Genomic DNA, 20,530 nt, shown 5'->3' with positions numbered 1-20,530 from the left:
CCACCGCCAGACACGCCACGCCACGCCACTGAGACACACCACGTCCACCAAGACATGCCACGCCCACTGAGACACACCACGCCCACCGAGACATGCCACACCCACCGAGACACGCCACGCCCACAGAACCGTAGTAAAAAAAATTGAATCCCACCACTGATGCAGCTATATTTTTATGTACAAATATGCACCGTGTGTAGCACACACAGCCAATAATCTCCTGTCTGTGTGATTACATGAATGGTATTAGTCCACGAAAGATTATAGAACAATAAAGGTGTTTATCTCACCAGTGCCAAAAAGTCTTTCCTTCCCTCCCCCTCCCCGGCCTCCTGCTGCAACTCTGAGCGGAAGAGAATCCTTGTTTGGGAACAGCTGCAACCAGATGTCCTGGTTCATAAAGAGGCAGGGTAATTACAATAATGAAGGAGGTGCAGTCAACTCAGGGAGGGGCCTTTGATTTGCAGGAGGCAAGTAACAACTGGAAATCCTGCTAAATGTTCAGCGGGCAGGTTGTATTCACAGGTGAAGTTCTCTTTGCCTCCATACCAACCATGGGAGCCCAGTTTGGGATTTCAAGGAAGGCATGAAAGGAAAGTCCCTACGGAATGGTCAACTGGCTGCCAGTAGAAGAAAAGGGATTCTTGCAGGGACCCTGCCTCTCAACCTGCGTCCAAGGTAAGGTTTCTTAGATTGATACCTGAGCTGTTGCAATGGGCAGAAACATCGACAGGAGACATTTTGACGTAATCTCAGCGGCATCTGTTAATGCTAGGAATCTCTCCCAACTTCATTTCCTGTATTTAATCAAGGAAGTGCCCCAAAACTTTTGAGGAGCAGGATAGACCACGTTCTGTAGAGGTCCACCTTGGAATTTCTCCTCTCTCCATATATGGTGGGTGATTCCAAGAGGACCTGAGGTCTCACTTCCTCGAACTGAGATGGGACCTCAACATATGCTCTGGGCTATCCTCAGTTGCACTCTTCAGGGGAAAATAGATACCCTTCAGAGAAGTTGGTTTGCCATCACTGATCTTATTGAGGTCTTCCTGAGGAGTTTTTTCTAGAAGCCACACTTGGAAAATGATGATTTTGTTGGCTTCAACCTGCCTCCTAAAGTCCGTTTTTAAATCATTGAACGTTTGCTCCTTATAATATTAATTCTTCTTTCTCTCTTCCAGCTTTTCTCTTCTTTATTCTTGCTTTGTATTCATACATTGATGTAACCCCAAAGAATTGAGAGCATGTAGCTTTACATATATCAAATTTTTAATTTAATCATCAGAATAAATCAGTGAAACAGTCAAATCTCACCTCACCAATGGTTAGTTCAGCTTGCATCGCTGTTCTCAGCTAAGATTATTTCTCCTTTCTTGCTGAGAGGCAGGGAGGGAGGGAGGGAGAGAGAGAGAGAGAGAGATAACAATTAATCATAATGTGCCAGTATAAGAAGGTAGTAGGAAAGATGAGCAGTGGGAAAGATAAGAAGATGGCATAGATCAGAGGTCCCCAAACTTGGCAACTTTAAGACTTGTGGACTTCAACTCCAAGAATTCTCCAACCAGTTATGCTATGGGAGTTGAAGTCCACAAGTCTTAAAGTTGCCAAGTTTGGGGACCCCTGGCATAGAAGGTAACTCTCATCCCCCTCAACTATTCTGGGGAGTCTTGAGCCACCCTGTGCAATGAGAAAATCTTGGCCTGGGATACCATCCTTCAACTGTTGTCAGAAACAAAGAAATGCACGTCACTCCAGGATCCCTTGTTTTACGTTAGTTGTCGCAGGCTGGAACCTCAAACAGAGAGGAACTTTTAAGTATCAGAGAGAGCATGGATAGTACAACAGCAACTAAATTGTTTGGGGGCTGTCTTGTGCTTCACGGGTCACAAATTATTCAGGCATATTAATTTGGTGTTCAGCCAGGGCTACTCTCAAGTCAAATCTTTGCATTTTTAAAACATTCCACTGCTCACCTTGACTAAGTCGTTTGCCTCTGGGCAAAGGTAACCGGGTGCAAATTTAAGAGCTTCCACCCTTGGATTTAATATTGTTATTTGTTGCTTCTGTGTTTTATGTGTATGTTTGTTTAAAATAGTAGATTTCCATGCTGCCAGGAATCAAAAGCTGTACCTGGGCAGGGTGAGCTGTTATCTCCATCTCTTGCACTATCCTCAGCCTGGTACAATAGTGATATAGGCACCTTGGGTGCGATCCCAAACATCTGGAGCACCACTGGAACACTATCAGCATTGACAAAAATCACTATCAGTCAATGGCAAAAGACAGCTTTGCCTTCATCCTGTGAGGGTATCTTCAACATTATTAAACAGGAGCATCTGCCTATCCCAGCTGCTTCAGAAGGACTCAAAACAAGGGATACAAATGCCAGATCCAGTCTAAACATCTGGCTGATGGCACAATGAACTATAAATCATAATTATTCCCAAGATGGACTGCCAACTTTTCAGCTGACTCAGAAGTGATGCCTTTTAAGAGCTGGTGATATATGAAAGCTAGTAGCCGATAATGTTAGCTAGTCTTCACCGCTGATTTCTGCAGAGCGAGTCACTTCTAAAGAATTTGGTGATTTCCTTAGCAACTCTCTTCTCAGACTACCTACTGTATAGCTCGTGTGTCTTCCAGGCTCAGTACAAATTTGCTCCAGGTCGGTCCCCTTTTCTCGAGTCCCAGGTGTTTGTTATCAATGAGGCCTGAAACAGCCGAATACAAAATTAAAAAGAGTGTTACTGCAGACACTAACCAAACCCCTTTCAAAGGAAAATTGATTTATCCAGAGCATGACAGGGAACAGATCCATTTGCTTGCTTGTAGAATTCTCTCCTTGTTTAAACGGAGATAAACTTTTCCTAAACTGGGATATACTTACCACCGATTAAGCATTGCGTGATGCAAATGGTAAATCTGAGACGCTCCATGCTGAATTCCATTTTGCAGGAAAGCAAAACCATCGTTAAACAAAGTCAACTCATTTATCCCTGGATCATCCCTTGGTTTACGGTTGGAGAAAAGAATAGGAACAGGTCTCACTTATTCTCAAACAGGTTGACTGGGATTAGTTCAGACGATCTTATGTATTATAAGAGCCGGGGTGGCGCAGTGGTTAGAGTGCAGTACTGCAGGCTACTTCTGTTGACTGCTGATTGCCAGCAGTTCAGCAGTTCAAGTCCCACTGGCTCAAGGTTGACTCAGCCTTCCATCTTTCCGAGGTTGGTAAAATGAGGACCCAGATTGTTGGGGGCCAGAGGCTGACTCTGTGAACTGCTTAGGGAGGGCTGTAAAAGCACTGTGAAGCAATATATATGTCTAAGTGCTATTGCTATAAGGAGGGATGATGTAAGATCATCCCTTCTAATAAAGCTGTATGATAATGGTATTGCTGTAAATCCCTGCCTGCACAGCATGGGTGCATATGTGTGTGTAAGATGTGTAAGGTGTAAGGTGTGTAAGGTGTAATGTGTGTAAGGTGCATATTTGTGTGTGTAAGGTATGGGATGTGTAAGGTGTGGGAAGTGTAAGGTGTGCGATAGCAATCACTCTGCTAAACAAATAATTCCCTCAACACTGTCCAACTATTTACAAAATCTGCACTACTATTGCTATTAATCTTCTCATCACTCCTTATCACCCATCCCCTCCCACTTGTGATTGTATGACTGTAACTTTGTTGCTTGTATACTTATGATTTATATGGACTGTTTCCTAGTATGATTTGATTGCTTATTGAACCCTATGACTATTATCAAGTGTTGTACCTGATGATTCTTGACTCTTGATGAATGTATCTTTTCTTTTATGTACACTGAGGGCATTTGCACCAAGACAAATTCCTTGTGTGTCCAACCACACTTGGCCAATAAAGAAGTCTCTTCTCTTCTCTTCTCTTCTCTTCTCTTCTCTTCTCTTCTCTTCTCTTCTCTTCTCTTCTCTTCTCTTCTCTTCTCTTCTCTTCTCTTCTCTTCATTTCCATCCCATTCCATTCTATTTTCATTCCATATTCTATTCTATTCTATTCTATTCTATTCTATTCTATTCTATTCTATTCTATTCTATTCTATTCTATTCTATTCTATTCTATTCTATTCACATCCTGGACATAATCTGCTTCAACTCCTTCCCTCAAAACGATGCTATAGAGCACTGCACACCAGAACAACTAGACACAAAAACAGTTTTTTTCCCAAAAGCCATCACTCTGCTAAACAAATAATTTCAACACTGTTCAACTATTTGCAAAGCGTACACTACTATTACTGTTAATCTTCTCATCACTCCTTATCACCCATCCTCTCCCACTTGTGACTGCTGTAACTTTGTGGCTTGTATCCTTACAATTTATATTGACTGTTTCCTAGTATGATTTGGTTGTTGATTGTATCCCATGACTATCATTAAGTGTTGTACGTTATGATTCTAGATTCTTAACAAATGTACCTTTTCTTTATGTATACTGAGAGACAAATTTACACCAAGACAAATTCCTTGTGTGTCCAATCACACTTGGCCAATAAAGTATTCTACCCTACTCTACTCTACCCTACCCTAATCTACTCTACTCTACTCTATTCTATTCTATTCTAGCAAGTGGTGTCAATGGAGGAATTTGCCAAACATGTGTCTCAACGTATCCCTAAGTTTCTTTATATATTTAATTTTTCTTTTTGTATTATGCTAATTGGCTTAAACTGATTTTATCATGGTTTGCCACACACAGTCTCTTGTTTCAGGTCAGTGGCCAATACAGGTAGTCCTCGACTTACAGCTCACAACTGAGCCCAAAGTTTCTGTGGTTAAGTAAATTTTGCCCCATTGTGCGATCTTTCTTGCCAACAGCAGTTTAATTGAATCACCGCAGCTGATAAGTTAGTAACCTGTTTGTGGAGTGAATCTGGCTTCCCCCTTGACTTTGTTTGTCAGAAGGTCACAGAAGGGGATCACGTGACCCTCTGGAGACACAACAATGGTCATAAGTATGAGTCAGTTGCCAATAAGTATGATCAAGTTGTCACTTGATCACGGGGATGCTACAAAGGAAGCAAATGTGGGAAAACAGCTCTAAGTCACTTTTTTCCAGTGCCGTTGTAACTTTGAACAGTTGCTAAATGTACGCCGAGGACCACCGTTACAATTTGAAAGAATAAAGAAAGACACAAATGTCAAAGGCTGGAGCTGTTGCTTGGAGCATCTGGCAGGTTTCTATCTAGAGACCAGGGGGTGGGGAGGCATCAAAGCGGACAAATATATGTTGTCAAAAACTGGCATGCATAGCTCTGTTTCTAATCCAGCAGGGGAATAGCGTACCGTCCTTAAGAAAAGAAGAACTGGCACAGGAGGTAATAGTGCCTGCTTTAAGATGAGAAAAAGGTTAGAGCGGGGGTGTTAAACTCGATTTCATCGAGGGCAGCATCAGGGTTGTGTCTGACCTTGGGGGGGGGGGTGAGGTGGGTGTGGCCAGGGTGGGCACAGTGATGGCATTCAGCCAGTTCGCACCAGTCTGGGAGAACCGGTTGTTAACTTTCTGAGTAGTTTGGTGAACTGGTTGTTGGAAGAACTCATTAGGGCAGAGAACTGCTTGTTAAATTATTGGAATCCTACCACTGGGTGGGTGTGGCCAGCTCGACCTCACTCCTTTTTTTTAAAAAAAAATTTAAAAATAAAAATACAAATCTCTATTCACATTAACAGTGTTTGTGTCCTTATTAATACATACCTCTCCTTTTATGCATAAACATCAACTCTTATTTCTATCCTCCACCCATTTGTACCACCTATCCCAAACTGCATAACCGAGTCATCTTTGCCTCTTAATTCCATTGTGAATTTATCCAGTTCTGCACAATCCATTATTTTTTGTGTCAAGTCTTCTTCAGATGGTATCTTTTCCTTCTTCCATCCTTGTGCGAAGGCTGTTCTCGCCGCAGTTATGATATGTATAATGACGTATCGGATGACCTTGCTCAATTTCCCCTCAATTATTCCTAATAAGAATATTTCCAGTTTGAGTTCTAATTTGTGCTCTGTAATTTGTAATAACCATCTTTGTACCCTCATCCAATATTTTTTAACTTCTGGACACTGCCACCATATATGGAAGAATGTTCTTTCTTTGTGTTTACATTTCCAACATTCTGCTTTTGTGTTTGGATACATTTTGGCCTGTCTTGCCGGGGCTGGGTGCCATCTACAACCTGTCGGGGGCACCTATGGTGGTTTGAGCTCTCTGCCAGTGAAAATGGGCTCCCGAGCTCCATTTTTGGCTAGAGCAGCCTCCTTCAGAGCTCTGTTTTCACTGGCAGAGGCTTGCAGGAGGCTGTGGTAGCCGAAAACAGAGCTCAGGAGCCCATTTTCACTGACACAGAGCTCAGGGCGGTCCTTCTCTATTTCCAGGGCAGCCCCTTGGGCCAGATCTGTCCCATGGGCCTTGAGTTTGACATCCCTGGGTTAGATTAATGCGTGCCATGAGCTGGAAATAGAGTCAAAACCTCCTGCTCTAGATGCAAAGGGGAGCATCTCCTTTGATCTTGGCAGAGAAGAGAGAATTTGGCCAAATGGATTTTCCCCCCTCCGCCGTGCACCAGAGTGACAGGGCGAGCTAACCCCTGCTGAAATTGCACCTCCTCCATATTTAGAAGTTCTGCCTCTATTGCATCTGATCTCCCTACCCTGGGAGCTGGACATCAGAACAACCCATCCTGGCAGAAAGGATAAAATATTATTTACTGCAGCAAGGAGTTCCTCTGGCAACAACCCATCTGTGGCCAAGGAGGCACATAGGAGGGTGGTGATGAGCTCTGGAGTTGCTTTTGTTGTCTTGTTTCTCACTTCTCCAGTTGGTCCCGTTCTCCGGCGTGGCTTGGTACATTGTGCACTCCTAGTTCTTTGAGTCTCGGTCGCATCGGATTTAGGCAGCCAGCTTGGTCTAAAACCTGCTTGGCAGCTCCAGGAGGAGAGCAGCAGGTGATGCAACCAACCTATCCATTACTAAGGTGGTGCCCGAGACCAAAATCGGTTACCCTTCGTCACTGATTGCTTTGGAGAAGAATTTTGAGGACTGATAGTGACTGGGAACCAAGGTAATAGAGGCAGAATAAGATTCAGGCACAGCGGGAGTGAACACCTTTCAAACTGTAGGATTGCTGAAAACTAGCCTGCGCACGGCAGGGAACAGATGTAATTAATTAATCAGAATAGAGATGAAAGGGACCTTAGAGGTCTTCTAGTCCAACTCCCAGCCATTTGAGGTAAATGGCCATCCAGTCTCTTCTGGAAAGCATCCAGTGATGAAGCACCCACATATTCTGAAGGCAAATCCGATTAATTGTCCTCCCTGTTTCTGCTTCATTCCAGGTTGCGTCTCTCCTTGAGTAGTTTCTATCCATTGTTTCTTGTCCTGCCTTCTGGTGCTTTGGAAAATACTATAAGTTGATCCTGTCTGTTTTGTGGTCCACGTCTTTGACCCACTTGAAGGACAGAACAATTCGGCACGAAAGGCTGGTATTAAACCTGGTAAGCTGAGTCGTTCAGTGGCTATTTGCAGAATTTACACATTGCATTTTCAGAATTCCTATTTTTGGGTGGTACAAACAGGTAGCGAGTCAGTTTGGTGTGGTGGTTGAGGTGCTGCTGGCCTAGAACCAGGAGACTTTTGAGTTCTAGTGCTGCCTCAGTCATGGAAGATGGCTGGAGGACTTTGGGTTAATCACCTGGAGACAGTGAATTCTAGTCCCACCATAGGCATAAAAGTCAACTGTGAGTGACTTTGGGCCAGTCATTCTCTCTCAGCCCAACCTACCTCACGGGGTTGTTGTTGTGGGGGAAAATAGGAGGAGGAAGGAGTACTAGCTATGTTTGCTGCCTTATTTATGAAGGCAGAATAAAATAATATAATAAATGCAACCACGGTATCATCTTTCAGAAAACACTTTGGAAGCAGGTGCATAAATTTGCAGAGTGGAAAAATTTGTTTGCCAAAAGTTAGAGAAAGCACGCCTTGAAGGGGTTCAGCCTCTGGTTTATTTTTATGACCCACAACTTTAGAAATATCTTTCTGGTATCCGAGGTCATGTTTTGCTTCGTTGCTCATGAGGCTTTTCCATTACTAACAAAGTTTCCTTCCCTTACATAGCATTGCCCAATTTCTCCCGGTTGTAAAGAATGTCAGGTAGCACCTTGGAGAATATATTATGTTAATGAAATGTCAATGACAGCCAAGCATCTTAATTTTTTTTTTCAATTGCACAATTGCAGAGCTACTTAGAGTAAGTATTCATCCAGTGGTTAGAATGCAGTATTGCAGGCTAATTCTGCCAACTGCCAGGAGTTCGATCCTGACTGGCTCAAACTTTGACTAAGCCTTTCATCCCTCTGAGGTCGGTAAAATGAGGACCCAGATTGTTTGGGGACAAGATGCTGACTTTGTAAACTGCTTAGAGAAGGCTGTAAAGCACTGTGAAGTGGTATATAAGACTAAGTGCTATTGCCTATTGCTATTTTTACTCCCTGAAATGGAAATCTTTGCAGCTGGAGGAAGTTACAAACCATCATTTTCAAAGCAAAATGAAAAATATCTGGAAGATATTTTTTTTCCAGAGATATGGAAGTGCCACTGGTTTGATGTGGCATTCTCTTGATCAATGAAAATTCTAGTCCCGGTGACCGATACAAATTCGATCTTGCATCATTATCCTGGGACACGTATATTTGCCTTCCTTCGTAATGAAAATTCTTGTTTTCTTTACAGGTGATTGATGGTTACTCCAGAGGTGGAAGGAAAACTGCCCTGAGCATATTTCTAGAATCTGAACTCTGCATTGCAAAAATCAAAACATACCACAAATAAGCCCTAAATCGTCACCATCAACAAAATTGCACATATGTTTTTAGTTGGTTAATATTGCTACTGCTGACCAACTCAACCCCACTGAATGCTGTCAAACTTCTCAAGAAGAACAGAGAACATTTTTTTTCCATCCTTTTTTTTCAGCCAAACATGGCATCTGTGGATAGTAGGTTGCCTCATTTTTCTCTTGCCTGTTGAGCAAGTTTGTAAATCAAATCTTGCCTGATTGTTTATTCCACCAACTCTTACTACAAAGTGTCCAACATATGAGGAAGATGGCAGGGTGGGAAGAATACTTCAGGACCCTGCTGCTGACTGTCACATTTGGCTTTTGTCTGTTAGGTGCAGGTAAGAATGAACCGATCGGGGTGGGTGGCCTTCTTAGTGGGATGAAAGAGAACCATGTACTGTTCTTGGCAACTTTAAGACTTGTGGACTTCAACTCTCAGAATTCTCCAGCTATGCTGGCTGGAGAATTCTGGGAGCTGAAGTCCACAAGTTTTAAAGTTAGATAGATAGATAGAATGATAGAATGATAGAATGATAGATAGATAGATAGATAGATAGATAGATAGATAGATAGATAGATAGATAGATAGATAGATAGATAGAATTCTTTATTGGCCAAGTTGCCAAGTTTGGGGACTCCAAGATTTAGACTAGAAGGAAATGGACACAGGGAAAAATATTGGCTTTCTCCTGATTTCCTCTTTATGGGTCTACATAATGTAAATATTTAGCAGAAGCAGCTACATAAATAATCCCCATTAAACCCAGAAGGACAAAAGTGAGAAAACTGTGAACCTCGAGGATTGATGAAACTCCAGAGTAGCAAGCATAGCTCCAGTTATGTTTAAACTGTCTTTTGGTGGGGAGTAGCTTAGTAAGTAGTTTGTATGAATCAACTACTTACTAGCCAGTAAATAAGTGTCATTCAATCTCTTAACTGTGCAACTCTAAAATAACAACAAAAATGACCCCACCACCAGTTAATTTTGTAATCAGCTTAAAGTCTGTTGTGTCAGCATAGCCAGCTAGTTCTAATTATCTCCCCTTGAAATGAATGAGATATAAATTAACCACAGTGAGTGGTTGATTGATCCGAGAGGTGTTTTTCCTAATTAAGTTGGAAGGTCATGACAAACAATTATGAAATGCAATTTAAAAAAGAAAACAGGTAATGGGAAATTCTCAATCATGCGATATAGGTGACAGGTTAAATTGAAATGGCTTTTGGTACGTAAAAATTCAAATTAAAAAAAAATACCCCACACATACAAGATGCATTTCATGTTTACCTGAAGAAGAGCTTTGTGTGTGTTAGGCAGTGGCCAAAACACTTGACAGGTGGCTTTCAAAATGTTACTTTCAGATGCAAGAAACCACTTGTGAATAACGAAACTCAGTAACTTTACCATCTACCAGCTACGTTACAAGAATCTTATCAGACTGCTTGTCTTACCCTGGGAATAACTAGAGAAGGTTTCAGAGGTCTTGAGGGAAATCAGGCTTATGTTGCTTGTTATGGCACAAGGATTCCAAGCTAGGCCCTCGCTTGACTCCTCCTTCCAGGTTGGCTGACAATTTATTGACAGTTATTTCCATTTGCATATTGTTTTCCTTCTCTATAGTGCATGGCCTGCGGTGCTATCAGTGTGTGGGGATGTTCCATGAATGTGTCCAATCAGAGCAATTGTGTACACCAAGGGATCGTTCCTGCTTCTCATCTACCATCAAACTTTTCTGTAAGGAGATTCCCCCAATTTTATGTACCTACTATGATACTTATTTACTTCAATTATATCCACCTTTCCATTCAAAATGGACCGTTTTTGTCTATTTGCAAGAAGTACAGGCTAATGGCCCAATGCTTTCCACAGAGAGGGGGTGGACCTAAAATTTGTTAGCAGTTAATGAACAATTTTTTAAAAATATTAGAAAAGAAACATAATGTCTCCCAGAGCTCTAAAACTGCCAAAGGTTGCTGTCTTGCAAGGAGTCATGTCTGGAACACTTGTGGGTGATCTCAAGACCTCTCCTTGACCATAGAGGTTTCAAAGAACCAGTCTAATCACTGGGTCTTCTGTCCACTGCTGGACTGCATGGAGACACCTTCAGTCTATCATTTTGTCTTTCAGAAGTCCTCACCCTGGTTTCTTCTGAATACTTCTCTGATGCAGAGTCTCCTCAAACTGATGGAAGTTGTATATTCCTTTTTTGGTCAATCCCTGGAAACTGGCAAAACTTTAGTGCATTTTTCCTGAAGAGATGAAGAATAGGGTGGCTTTTCTTGTCAACAGTGATTGCTTTTGGAGATGGTTTGGCTTTTGAAAGCAAATTATTTAATGGACCCTTCTCCAAGAAGCAAAATGGCTGGAGGATTCAGGGCCTCTTATAGCCAGGGATTCCCTCCAGCCTAATACGGCTGTTTTACCATCCCATGGGAGGGCTAGTCAGGTATTATATAACCAAGGGATGGGGTACCTATAGCTTTCTACATGCATTTAATTTGAGCCCTAATATTCTTAGTCACTAGCAGCAATGATTGATTGGATCTGAGAGCCAAACAACACCTGGAGAACTGCAGTTTCCCCAATCTGGTATCTTTCCCATATGTTGATTCCTAGAATTTTTAGCTCAACTTGGTCAATTTGGGAATATTTACAATATCTGAATTCTGAGTATGACAAACTCCTGCATCCATCACTGACCTTTTGGTCTCATTCTTTTCCAGATTCAAACAACTATACAGGAGTATTTTTGCTTCCAGGTAAGTTGGATGGCAATTATTAGTTTTTTTTTTTTGGATCCAGAAAAACAAGTTTGAACCTGAACCAGGAAATTTTTAATTTTAAAAACACCAATCCGTACGTTGATTGATTGTGACTATTTAACCATGAGGCTGGAGTCCCCTCTACCCATGCTCACAAGCAACTTTCTTAATTTATTTCATATGAGAGGAAGATGGGCTAGAACCAAAAATAACCCCATTCAAGGACAAAAGAAAACTGACTGAATTTCTATGAAGCCACATAAAACTTCAATGATTTGGTTAAATATGTATGAAAATAGTAATTGTTGTGCTTTATTTATAAGTAATAAATATCTAGAGAATAATAAAATTTAGAGAAAAGTGAATGTATTTTGAGGCAGAAAAATCAAAGTTAGTGGCATCAATTCTACAGAAATTATATGTGGCTGACTTTAGCTCATCTTCTGCTATCTCTGCCTTCAATGTTCAGCTTGGATTTTTAGGATTATGGTTTGTTAATCAAATTATATTGGACCAATTCACATAACTCTAAGCCTGTACAATGGAATGGCTTCAACTGAGTTTCTTTGACTACTTAAGCTCATGTATTTCCAAACCCCAGATTTAGAAATCGCTGAGTATGTGATGAAAGGCTGTTCAGGGAAAGGCGTATCCAATCGCACAGCTAACATCTATTCAGAAGACGATCATGAAGTACACAACACATATTACTGTGACTCTAACCTCTGCAACATCCGATTCACAGGTGGTAAGTACAGAATTTAGAACATCAACCTGTTGAGCAAGTGAGAACTGTAAGAAACAACAAGAACCACTGTGATGTAATATTTAAGGTGTTGGACTAGGGAACCAATCCAATGCCCCTTCCAACTTTGCTATTCTATGATTATAGGACTTGGGTTGTCTTAAATATTAGTCTACTCTCAGCCATGGAAGCTCAGTAAGTTCTTTTGGGCCGATGTCTCAGCCCAGTCTATCTCACAGTATTATTGTGGAGGAAAATGGGGGCAGGAGGAGAAGATGTCCTCCCAGTTCCCAACTCTTTGAAGCAAGGAAGAGAACATAGAATTACTGAAGCTTGGTTCTGCCTGATAGAAATGCGTTAAAGCTGAAGAGTTTTAGCTTTTCTGAAGCGCAAAGTGATTTTTGGATACTTTGCTGGTTAGCAAAAGGCTTCCAAAACCAAATCAAAGGGATGGCTCTATCTTGTAAAACTCTGCAGGCTGAAGTTCTACGATAGCTTAAAACAAACTTCTTGCAGATGAATTCCATTCATCTTATGTGATTCCCTAGGGAGGAGATGCTTAAAGTTCTGGTCCTTCAAGAGGTGAAGAAAACATGGACATGAAGGCGGATTTTCTGTGTGGTGCAGTTGTGATGTCTGTGGAGATTCTCAGTCCTCCAGGTCATGGTTGTCCCCCAAATGCTTTTTCAGAAGGCAACTGGACTTCCTTGATTTTCTTTGAAGACGTTTCACTTCTCATCCAAGAAGCTTTTTCAACTCTGACTGGATGGTGGGGAATGGAAGGATTTATATTCCTTGCAGACAGCTGGTCATTTGCATCCATTTAGAGGGTCACTGAGGCCATTTGGAGATTTATCTGTGCCCTCAGGGTCACCTGAGGAGTGCCAATGGGTGTGGAGCCTTCTTGACTCCAAAGAAAAGAAAGTCCAGTTGCCTCCTGAAAAAGCCCCTTTGGGACTTAGTGGTGGTGGTCCGCCAATTTTTAATAGAGGTACGATGTTATGAACTGGAATATGTATTTTTAGGCATATTGACAGGGTTTTTTTTTTGTATTTTCTGATACCATGTTTGATTTTTGATGTATGTAAAAGTCCTGAAATGTGGGGTAGGCACGTTATGTATACAAGTGCAATAATGAAAGAAATATATATTTTTAAGAACCAGCGGCCAAGTGATATCCTTCCCTTCTATTTCCCCAGCTCCAGCCAGCTCTATTCAAGAAGCCAACGGCATGGAGTGCTACAGCTGTTTTGATCGTGGCACAGGAGACTGTGCTGAAGGAAATGCTACTCGGGTCAAATGTTTGGGAGATATGAATCAGTGCATGGATTTTACTGGTAAACCGAGATCTTTCTTGAATACGTTTGGGAATGATGCTAAAGGGATTTGCAGAACTGCTGAGTGCAGATAGAGGAAATATTGTATCTATGATCTTTCTACAAATCTATTTGAAAGGTGAACACAGATTAGCAAGTAAGATTTTCCATGAGCTGGGCGTGAATAAACTAGACAGCACAAGTGCAATTCAGAAGAAGCTGAAGGAACAAAGGTTGGAGAAATAGCAGGAGAGACAACGAATGGAAATTATAAGAGAGAGAGAGAGAGAGAGAGAGAGAAAGAGAGAGAGAGAGAGAGAGAGGTGCACCAGAGTCAACAGAAGAGTACAAAGCAGCTTTCTCCTGAGACATCCTGAGTACCACCAATGTGGACTTCAACTCCTAAACGTTTCAGTAATGACCAGGCTAACTGGCAAATTCTGGAGATTCCAGAAGTCGAAATCCACATTTCTGGAGGCTACTCAAATTGGGCAAGGCTGGCCTACAGAGTTGCCAAAATCTGAACTCTCCCTCTTGACAAGTTGTCATTTAATGACCCCGTAATCCCTTACGGGGTGGAGTCGGGGCAACTGAATGAAGCCGAGTGTTTACTAGCCGGATGCCTTTCCTGTCACCAATGTGGAGTTTTGTTCAGCAGATATACTCTCCTTGTGCCCAGGGAGAGAAATAATCTGCCTCTACCTAGGATCGAACTCACAGCCTCCCGATTCTGAGGTGAGAGCTCCACCTCTAGGCCACCCCACCACTCGACTCTCTCTCTTGACATGAAATAAAGAAATTATGAATAGGGAACATGTAGGATTCAGGATCTGACTGAACCATAAATTCCAACTTTGCTAATCACCAGGCCAGCCCATCACTTCTGAGAGTTGTAACTCAGGGACAGCCTCATCTCTGAATTAGACAATGTAGATATAAGGTCCCCCTGCCTGCAGCCTGATGCATTGTGTTCCCTCATGTTCTTTGATTCCTAGTGATCAATGGTGCCTGGAAAATGACGTATCGGACATGTGCCCTGGAAACATTGTGCCGCCGGCAGTATATGCTGCCAGAACTCTCGGGGAGACTGGAAATCAGCTGCTGTTCTACACCTCTCTGTAATGATGGGCGACCTGGCCTTAAAAGCATCTGCAGCCATTTCTCAGAACAAGGTAGCTTTCTTGTTATCCATCAGGAAAAGTACCGTGAGACATGAGTTGGTGTCAAGCAACGGGGAAATCAGGAGATTCAGGCAGTTCAAATGAGTATAAAGATTTACTCAGTTCACTTTCTGAAATGGTGCTAAGGCTGTCAACTCGTAAATCATTCCTATGCCTGTTTCTGAGTTGCCATAAGAAGGAGGGGGGGGGAAGGTCTGAGGGAGCAGTTCGCCAGATGAAGGCCAGAAGCACATTCCACGCTTATCTTGCAGAGGTTGTAGCCTAGGTTACTGGATCTTCTGCCCCGAAAATCCTTCATTGGAGAGTTAAATGATGACACCCAGCCTGCGTTTCCTTGGAGAATCTGATTTATGACACACCCAGGGGGGTGGGGGAAAACAGGGTCATAGGTTACATGTCTCAGGCTTCATATGAGTTAGTGCTGGACATGTTGCTCCTAATAAATCTTTTGGATTTTGAAGCTTGGATGGAGGCTCATGATTTAATTTAGGGCAATCATCGGAACCCTGACAAATGCCTCTACACCAGCACCCCACAACCTTTTGGGCACCAGGGACTGGTTTCGTAGAGAGAAGTTTTTCCACAGATCGGAGGAGCTTTGGTTTTGTGTGCTGCCTGCATCCCATGGATGGGGCTTTGTGTGGCCTGATTTCTGGCATGCCACGGATTGCTGCTGGTTCACGGACTGGGGGTTGGGGACCTTTGCTACACATGATAGATTGACTGATGGATTGATTGACTGACGGATGGATTGCTCTCCAGGAGTCAAGAAGAAGCCTGAGAATGGATTGGAATGTGCCAGTTGCTGTGATTTAGGCCATGGTGAATGTGCCCATGGAAACTGGACTCATGTCAAGTGTGTTGGGGAGCAGATCAAGTGTGTAAATGTCACAGGTAAGTTGGGTGAGCATATATGTAGGTGGGTAATGGGTTAAATTGGAGCTGCGCCCACAATTTTCTTCCCCGAAGGGAAAAATGGGATGCAAAATAACCGTATTTTCTCTATCTCTATCTCTATCCCTCTCTCTGTCTCTATCTCTATTTATTTATTTATTTATTGTTTATTTGTTTGTTTGTCAAACATGTACAAGATAACAAGTATAGGTATGAACATAAACATGAACAAAGGAAGTAAATACAGATAAATGGGGACATTAAGACAGGGACGGTAAGCACGCTGGTGCGCTTGTGCACGCCCCTTTTAAGGACCTCTTAAGAATGGGGTGAGCTCCATGGTAGACAGTTTGAGATCTCTGAAACTGCATCTGTATCTGTATCAGTATCTGTCTACCTCATCTTTTAAAGAAGATATCAGGAATTAATATTTAGAATAAAGATGAAAAAGGGAAAGAGATAAGAAAAAAAGACAAAGCTAAAATTGCAGAAAGAAGAGAAAGAAAAATAAAGAAAGAAGTGACTTCCTCAAATAAAGAAGTGACTTCCTCCACACTGATTTTCCTCAACACCAGTTACAAGTAAATTAACTTCTTACCAGAGGTGGTATTCAGTAGATTCTGACTGGTTCTGGAGAACCGGTAGCAGAAATTTTGAGTAGTTCAGAGAATTGGCAAATACCGCCTCTGACTGGCTCTGCCAACCCCATCTCTTCTCTGCCTCCGGAGTCCCAGCTGATCAGCTGGGCCTTCTTTGGTTGCCCTGCGCAGGAGAACAGAGCTGGAAAGCTGGTTAGCAGGCTGAGGAGGGAATGGACATTTTGCAGTATCCTTCTCCTGCCACTCCCACCAAGCCCACAGAACTGGTAGTAAAAATTTTTTTGAATCCCGCCATTGCTTCTTACTCTATGATTGGTACAATGTGTAAATACCAAATACTGCTCTTTGAACCAACCATAGCATCTCAATGGTCTTTAAAGGTAACTCTGTTAGTGTGTCGCAGTAATCTAGAGAGGTAGTAAGAAGGGCGTGAGTTACTATAGGAAGGTCTCTTCCCCTCCCCCAACATCCAGGTAGGGCTTCAACTGGCTCACCAGCCAAAGTCACTAGTCCCTTTGCATCTTGCTCCCCACTCCTTCTCCTCTCCACCTTCTCACCTTTAGAACAGCTCCACCGTCAGCGATTTCCTCTTGCAGTCACTTCCAGACGTTTGGTGTTACAGCTGTATTTGCTTTCTCTAGAGAAAGGCCATACATTGATGCGTGGCTGCAGCTTGGAGAAGCTTTGCTGGGAGAAACCACAGTTGCTGGGCCTGGACCGAAATTCTTCTATCAACTGCTGCTCCAGTTCTTTCTGCAACAGAAGTAGGACCCCAACTGGAGATGCTGCCTTGGTCCTATTGCTCCTGCTTTTCTGGCTCCTTTGATAAAAAGTCTGGAGTCTTCAAGTTTCAAGGAAGCCAAAGAAAGCTGGAGAACAGAGAGCCCAGCATCACAAGGACTGATGTACTGCGGCCACCTACTGTCCCTCCTGCCTCACAGCATCCAACATGACAAGGGTTGCACATAAGGTGGTTTTAATTACTCCAGCCTACATGGCAATGCTCTCTGTGATTCTCTCCACTGTCTTTAAGTAGGAAGCTTGAAAGAAACAGGTTTAGCGTCCTACGCAAGAAAGAGGGTTCAGTTTATGAGCTAAGGTGAGGGTGGCATTGGGGCAGAAGTTACAGTCTTGAAATATTATCGGCCTCTCCCTGCCTTGCAGTTTCTCGAGGCTAACTCCTGCCAAAGGACTCTTTGCTTCCTTTCCTTCGCAGCGTGAAAAAGGGGTGGTTTTCCTTGCCCCTTTAGCATCAGCTGCAGGGTACGGCACCACAGGTATTAGTTATGCAAGACTTTTAGGTTGGCTCTCATGCCAAAATGGAAATCGATGGTTTGCATAAACCAAAAATCTCTAACCGGTATGATTTCCTTGTTGCTAGAGAGAGAGCCAATTTTCACCAGGAGGGTAAGAATCATCTCAAAACATAGCCACTGCAATGTCCCTTGTGCTATTGACTATTTTCTGGAGGACATGGTCCTCCAGCGAGGGGAGTGGTGTGGTGACCTAGAGGTGGAGCTCTTGTCTCACTATCAGGAGGCTGTAAGTTCGATCCTAGGTAGAGGCAGATATCTCTCTCTTTGGGTCCACGCTGAGAATATATCTGCTGAACAAAACTCCTCATTGGTGACAGGAAGAGCATCTGGCCATTCAAATACTCTGCTAGCTCCATTCAGTTGTCCAGACTCCACCCCATAAAGGATTATGGGGTCATTAAATGATAATCGACAATGATGGTCCTCCAGTGAGGAGCAAGAGATTGCTCTCCCTGCCCTGCCTGTGGACTTCAAGATCATGGACTTTATGATCCTTCATCTTCATCCAGAATTGTCCAGTGGAGTTTCCTTCAGGCTTCAAAGACATCAAAGAGGGGAAGGCTGTTCCAAAACATTTTGTGCACACCGAGCTGATGGTGATTTTAGCCAACCTTGTTGCAAGGAATCAAATCACACTCCTTGCATTTTACTGCACAAAAAATCGATTGGATCTACCTCCTTTCATTCTGCTAAGAAAACTAGAATCAAGGATCGCTATAAGCTGCCCAGAGTCACTTGGATAGCGAGATGGGCAGCGTATAAAACGTAATAAACAAAAATATGTAAAGCTGGGTCAATCAATGCATAGCCATGGCAGAATCTGTTCTTTGACTTGTAGAGGCTGACTAATGGTTGTGGGTTTTGCCTTTTTTCCTTCGGTGTAGAAACCTGCCAATGTCCTTGAATTCCTAGCCTGTAAAAGGATGTTTGGGAACCTTCAATATGAGGGATGCAGGAGAGACAAAGGATAATTCAAAAGACATGTTATCAAATTAAAGAAAACACAGTTTGCAGGGCTGTTGTGTTCTGAGGTGTGAGTCTTTCTGTAAAATGGCATTTTGGAGAATTCCATAGCTCTGGTATCTTTTGCAGGATATCGTTTTGGGGAAGACAAAGGCACCCATGAGCCCATCTCTGTCTAAGACTTTCCCTCCAATGCTCCAGATTTTGGAACTAGCATAAGGATATTGTATCCTAAGAAGTGTAATCTGAGTATCAAGAAATGCATGAGGTCCTCAAAAGTCTTGGATGGGCCTCTTAAGAGACAGTCAAAAGTTGCGGTTAGCTATGCTCCTTACCCTGACAGAAGGGAAAAATTAATAAACACATGACCAAGGAGTAATCATATGAATTAATGTGAATGAAAGCCACATACAAATGAATTGAAATCATGTTTAATTTTGATTCTCCGTTATTTTGAGAAGGGCAGTTCCTAGGATGCTGCAACTGAATGGAATTCTCATTCCATAAGAAATTTCAGGTTCTTGTTTTGTGGAATGCAGGTGTGGGAAGGAAAAATGACTGTCCCTGGGAACAAAACAGTAATCTTTATGAGACACCCAAGCTCAGAGTGCACCAAGGACCCCTCGTTTCAACCCGAGCTACAAATATTCTCCTTTATTGCCAATTTCTGTTTCATTTAGGCACTAAATAACAGTTTGCCTGGTCTATTCAAATCCTATTTCGCTCCATTAGCTGAGTTCAGAGAACAAATTTAACCTGTTCCCCATTAATTTAGCCAAAGTTTCTGAACATTGATCTGACTCGTAGCACACAATCTGACTACAGATAAGGATAGCAGTTATACAGAAGTACGCTGGAAATAGTTGACAGATTAGGAGCAGGTAGCCAATCTTGATAGAACATCACTGCTCTCTTGTGGTAAATGAAAGGAATTGTGAGGAGAAGACAACGAACTATTATTTTTCTTTCTTTTTTTCAATAGCGTTTTGACATCTACAACTATTATTATCTTATAAGTCTTAATATATTTAATATACATTCACCAATAACTGTTATCTCTATCTATAGTTAGTTCTATCCTGTATACTTATATATTTTATATATCCACACATCATTTCCTTAAGGTCTCTTACAGTTAATCTCCTCTTCTTGTTTCTTATAACTATTCTCTTAACTATTCATACCATTTGTGCCAGATTGAATAGTACTCAGAGTCTTCCTTCCATTTACACACACACTCACCACCCCTCTAGGAAGCATAGCAGATTGACTGGATTTTGGTCTTCGGCTTGCAGATATGACCTTAATTTTCCCAGGTGGCCCAGGATAATCTTTCTGGATGGACCCGTCCATCCACATTCTCTATGTCACTCGATTATATGGGATGGGGTGTTTCCCTTTGGCGCTGGGCAGCAGGTGGAGGTGAAAAAGGCCTGCAGTTTAATCCTCTGAAATCAGGAGCCGGCTTTTGCTGATGGAAAAATGTCTTTGGTTGGGCTATTCCGCAGGGCCAGCTTTCTCACTTGAGAACAGGTATATCGAAGTGTTAGGTGGGAAGGCATTGTTCAAGAGGCAATTGATCTTTGCTCCAAGAAGTCGTGTGTGTGTGTGTGTGTGTGTGTGTGTATGCAGGGGCGCACGTGTGTAGCCTGGAGGAACCGCACAACGTTAAGTGAATGAGGGATGCAATTTATAGCTTTGTCACTGGCAGCTAAACATCTTGGGATATTTTGCTTGGATGTTTGTCCTTTCTATGTATATCCCAGTTTAGTTTAGCCAAACTCTGTTTTTCTACCACTGGCTTAAAAGAGCCTTTTAATGAGGTTCCAGTTTGAAGGATCTTTTCTTGGGAAGTGTCATAAAGAGACGTTCTGGATTAGGCCACC

At 42.4% G+C, this 20,530-nt stretch overlaps 1 protein-coding gene across 1 annotated transcript; it reads left to right on the top strand.

Annotated features, from left to right (window-relative positions):
- The first annotated feature begins 404 nt into the window (after positions 1–404).
- Positions 405–19,880, top strand: LOC113446044 (urokinase plasminogen activator surface receptor-like). The gene is made up of 9 exons (XM_026715474.2): positions 405–678; positions 8,759–9,205; positions 10,489–10,602; positions 11,592–11,627; positions 12,232–12,378; positions 13,575–13,712; positions 14,687–14,863; positions 15,635–15,766; positions 17,007–19,880. Exons 2-9 carry the CDS (start codon positions 9,124–9,126, stop codon positions 17,189–17,191), a joined length of 1,011 nt encoding a protein of 336 aa, XP_026571259.2. The 5' UTR covers positions 405–678; positions 8,759–9,123; the 3' UTR covers positions 17,192–19,880.
- The last annotated feature ends 650 nt before the right edge of the window (positions 19,881–20,530 follow it).

This window comes from Pseudonaja textilis, chromosome 10, assembly GCF_049901715.1.
Source record: "Pseudonaja textilis isolate UNSWEBS1 chromosome 10, rPseTex1.2, whole genome shotgun sequence".
NCBI lineage: Eukaryota > Metazoa > Chordata > Lepidosauria > Squamata > Elapidae > Pseudonaja > Pseudonaja textilis.
Note: the sequence above shows the minus strand (reverse complement) of the source record. Positions and strands in the feature narration are given on the sequence as shown.

Bases quoted from the DNA above. Each gene is read 5' to 3' on its own strand.
- LOC113446044 (XM_026715474.2), top strand. From the start codon at position 9,124: ATGAGGAAGATGGCAGGGTGGGAAGAATACTTCAGGACCCTGCTGCTG. The intron at 13,713-14,686 runs GTAAACCGAGAT...TTTGATTCCTAG, and splicing joins TCAGTGCATGGATTTTACTG to TGATCAATGGTGCCTGGAAA. The intron at 14,864-15,634 runs GTAGCTTTCTTG...ATTGCTCTCCAG, and splicing joins CAGCCATTTCTCAGAACAAG to GAGTCAAGAAGAAGCCTGAG.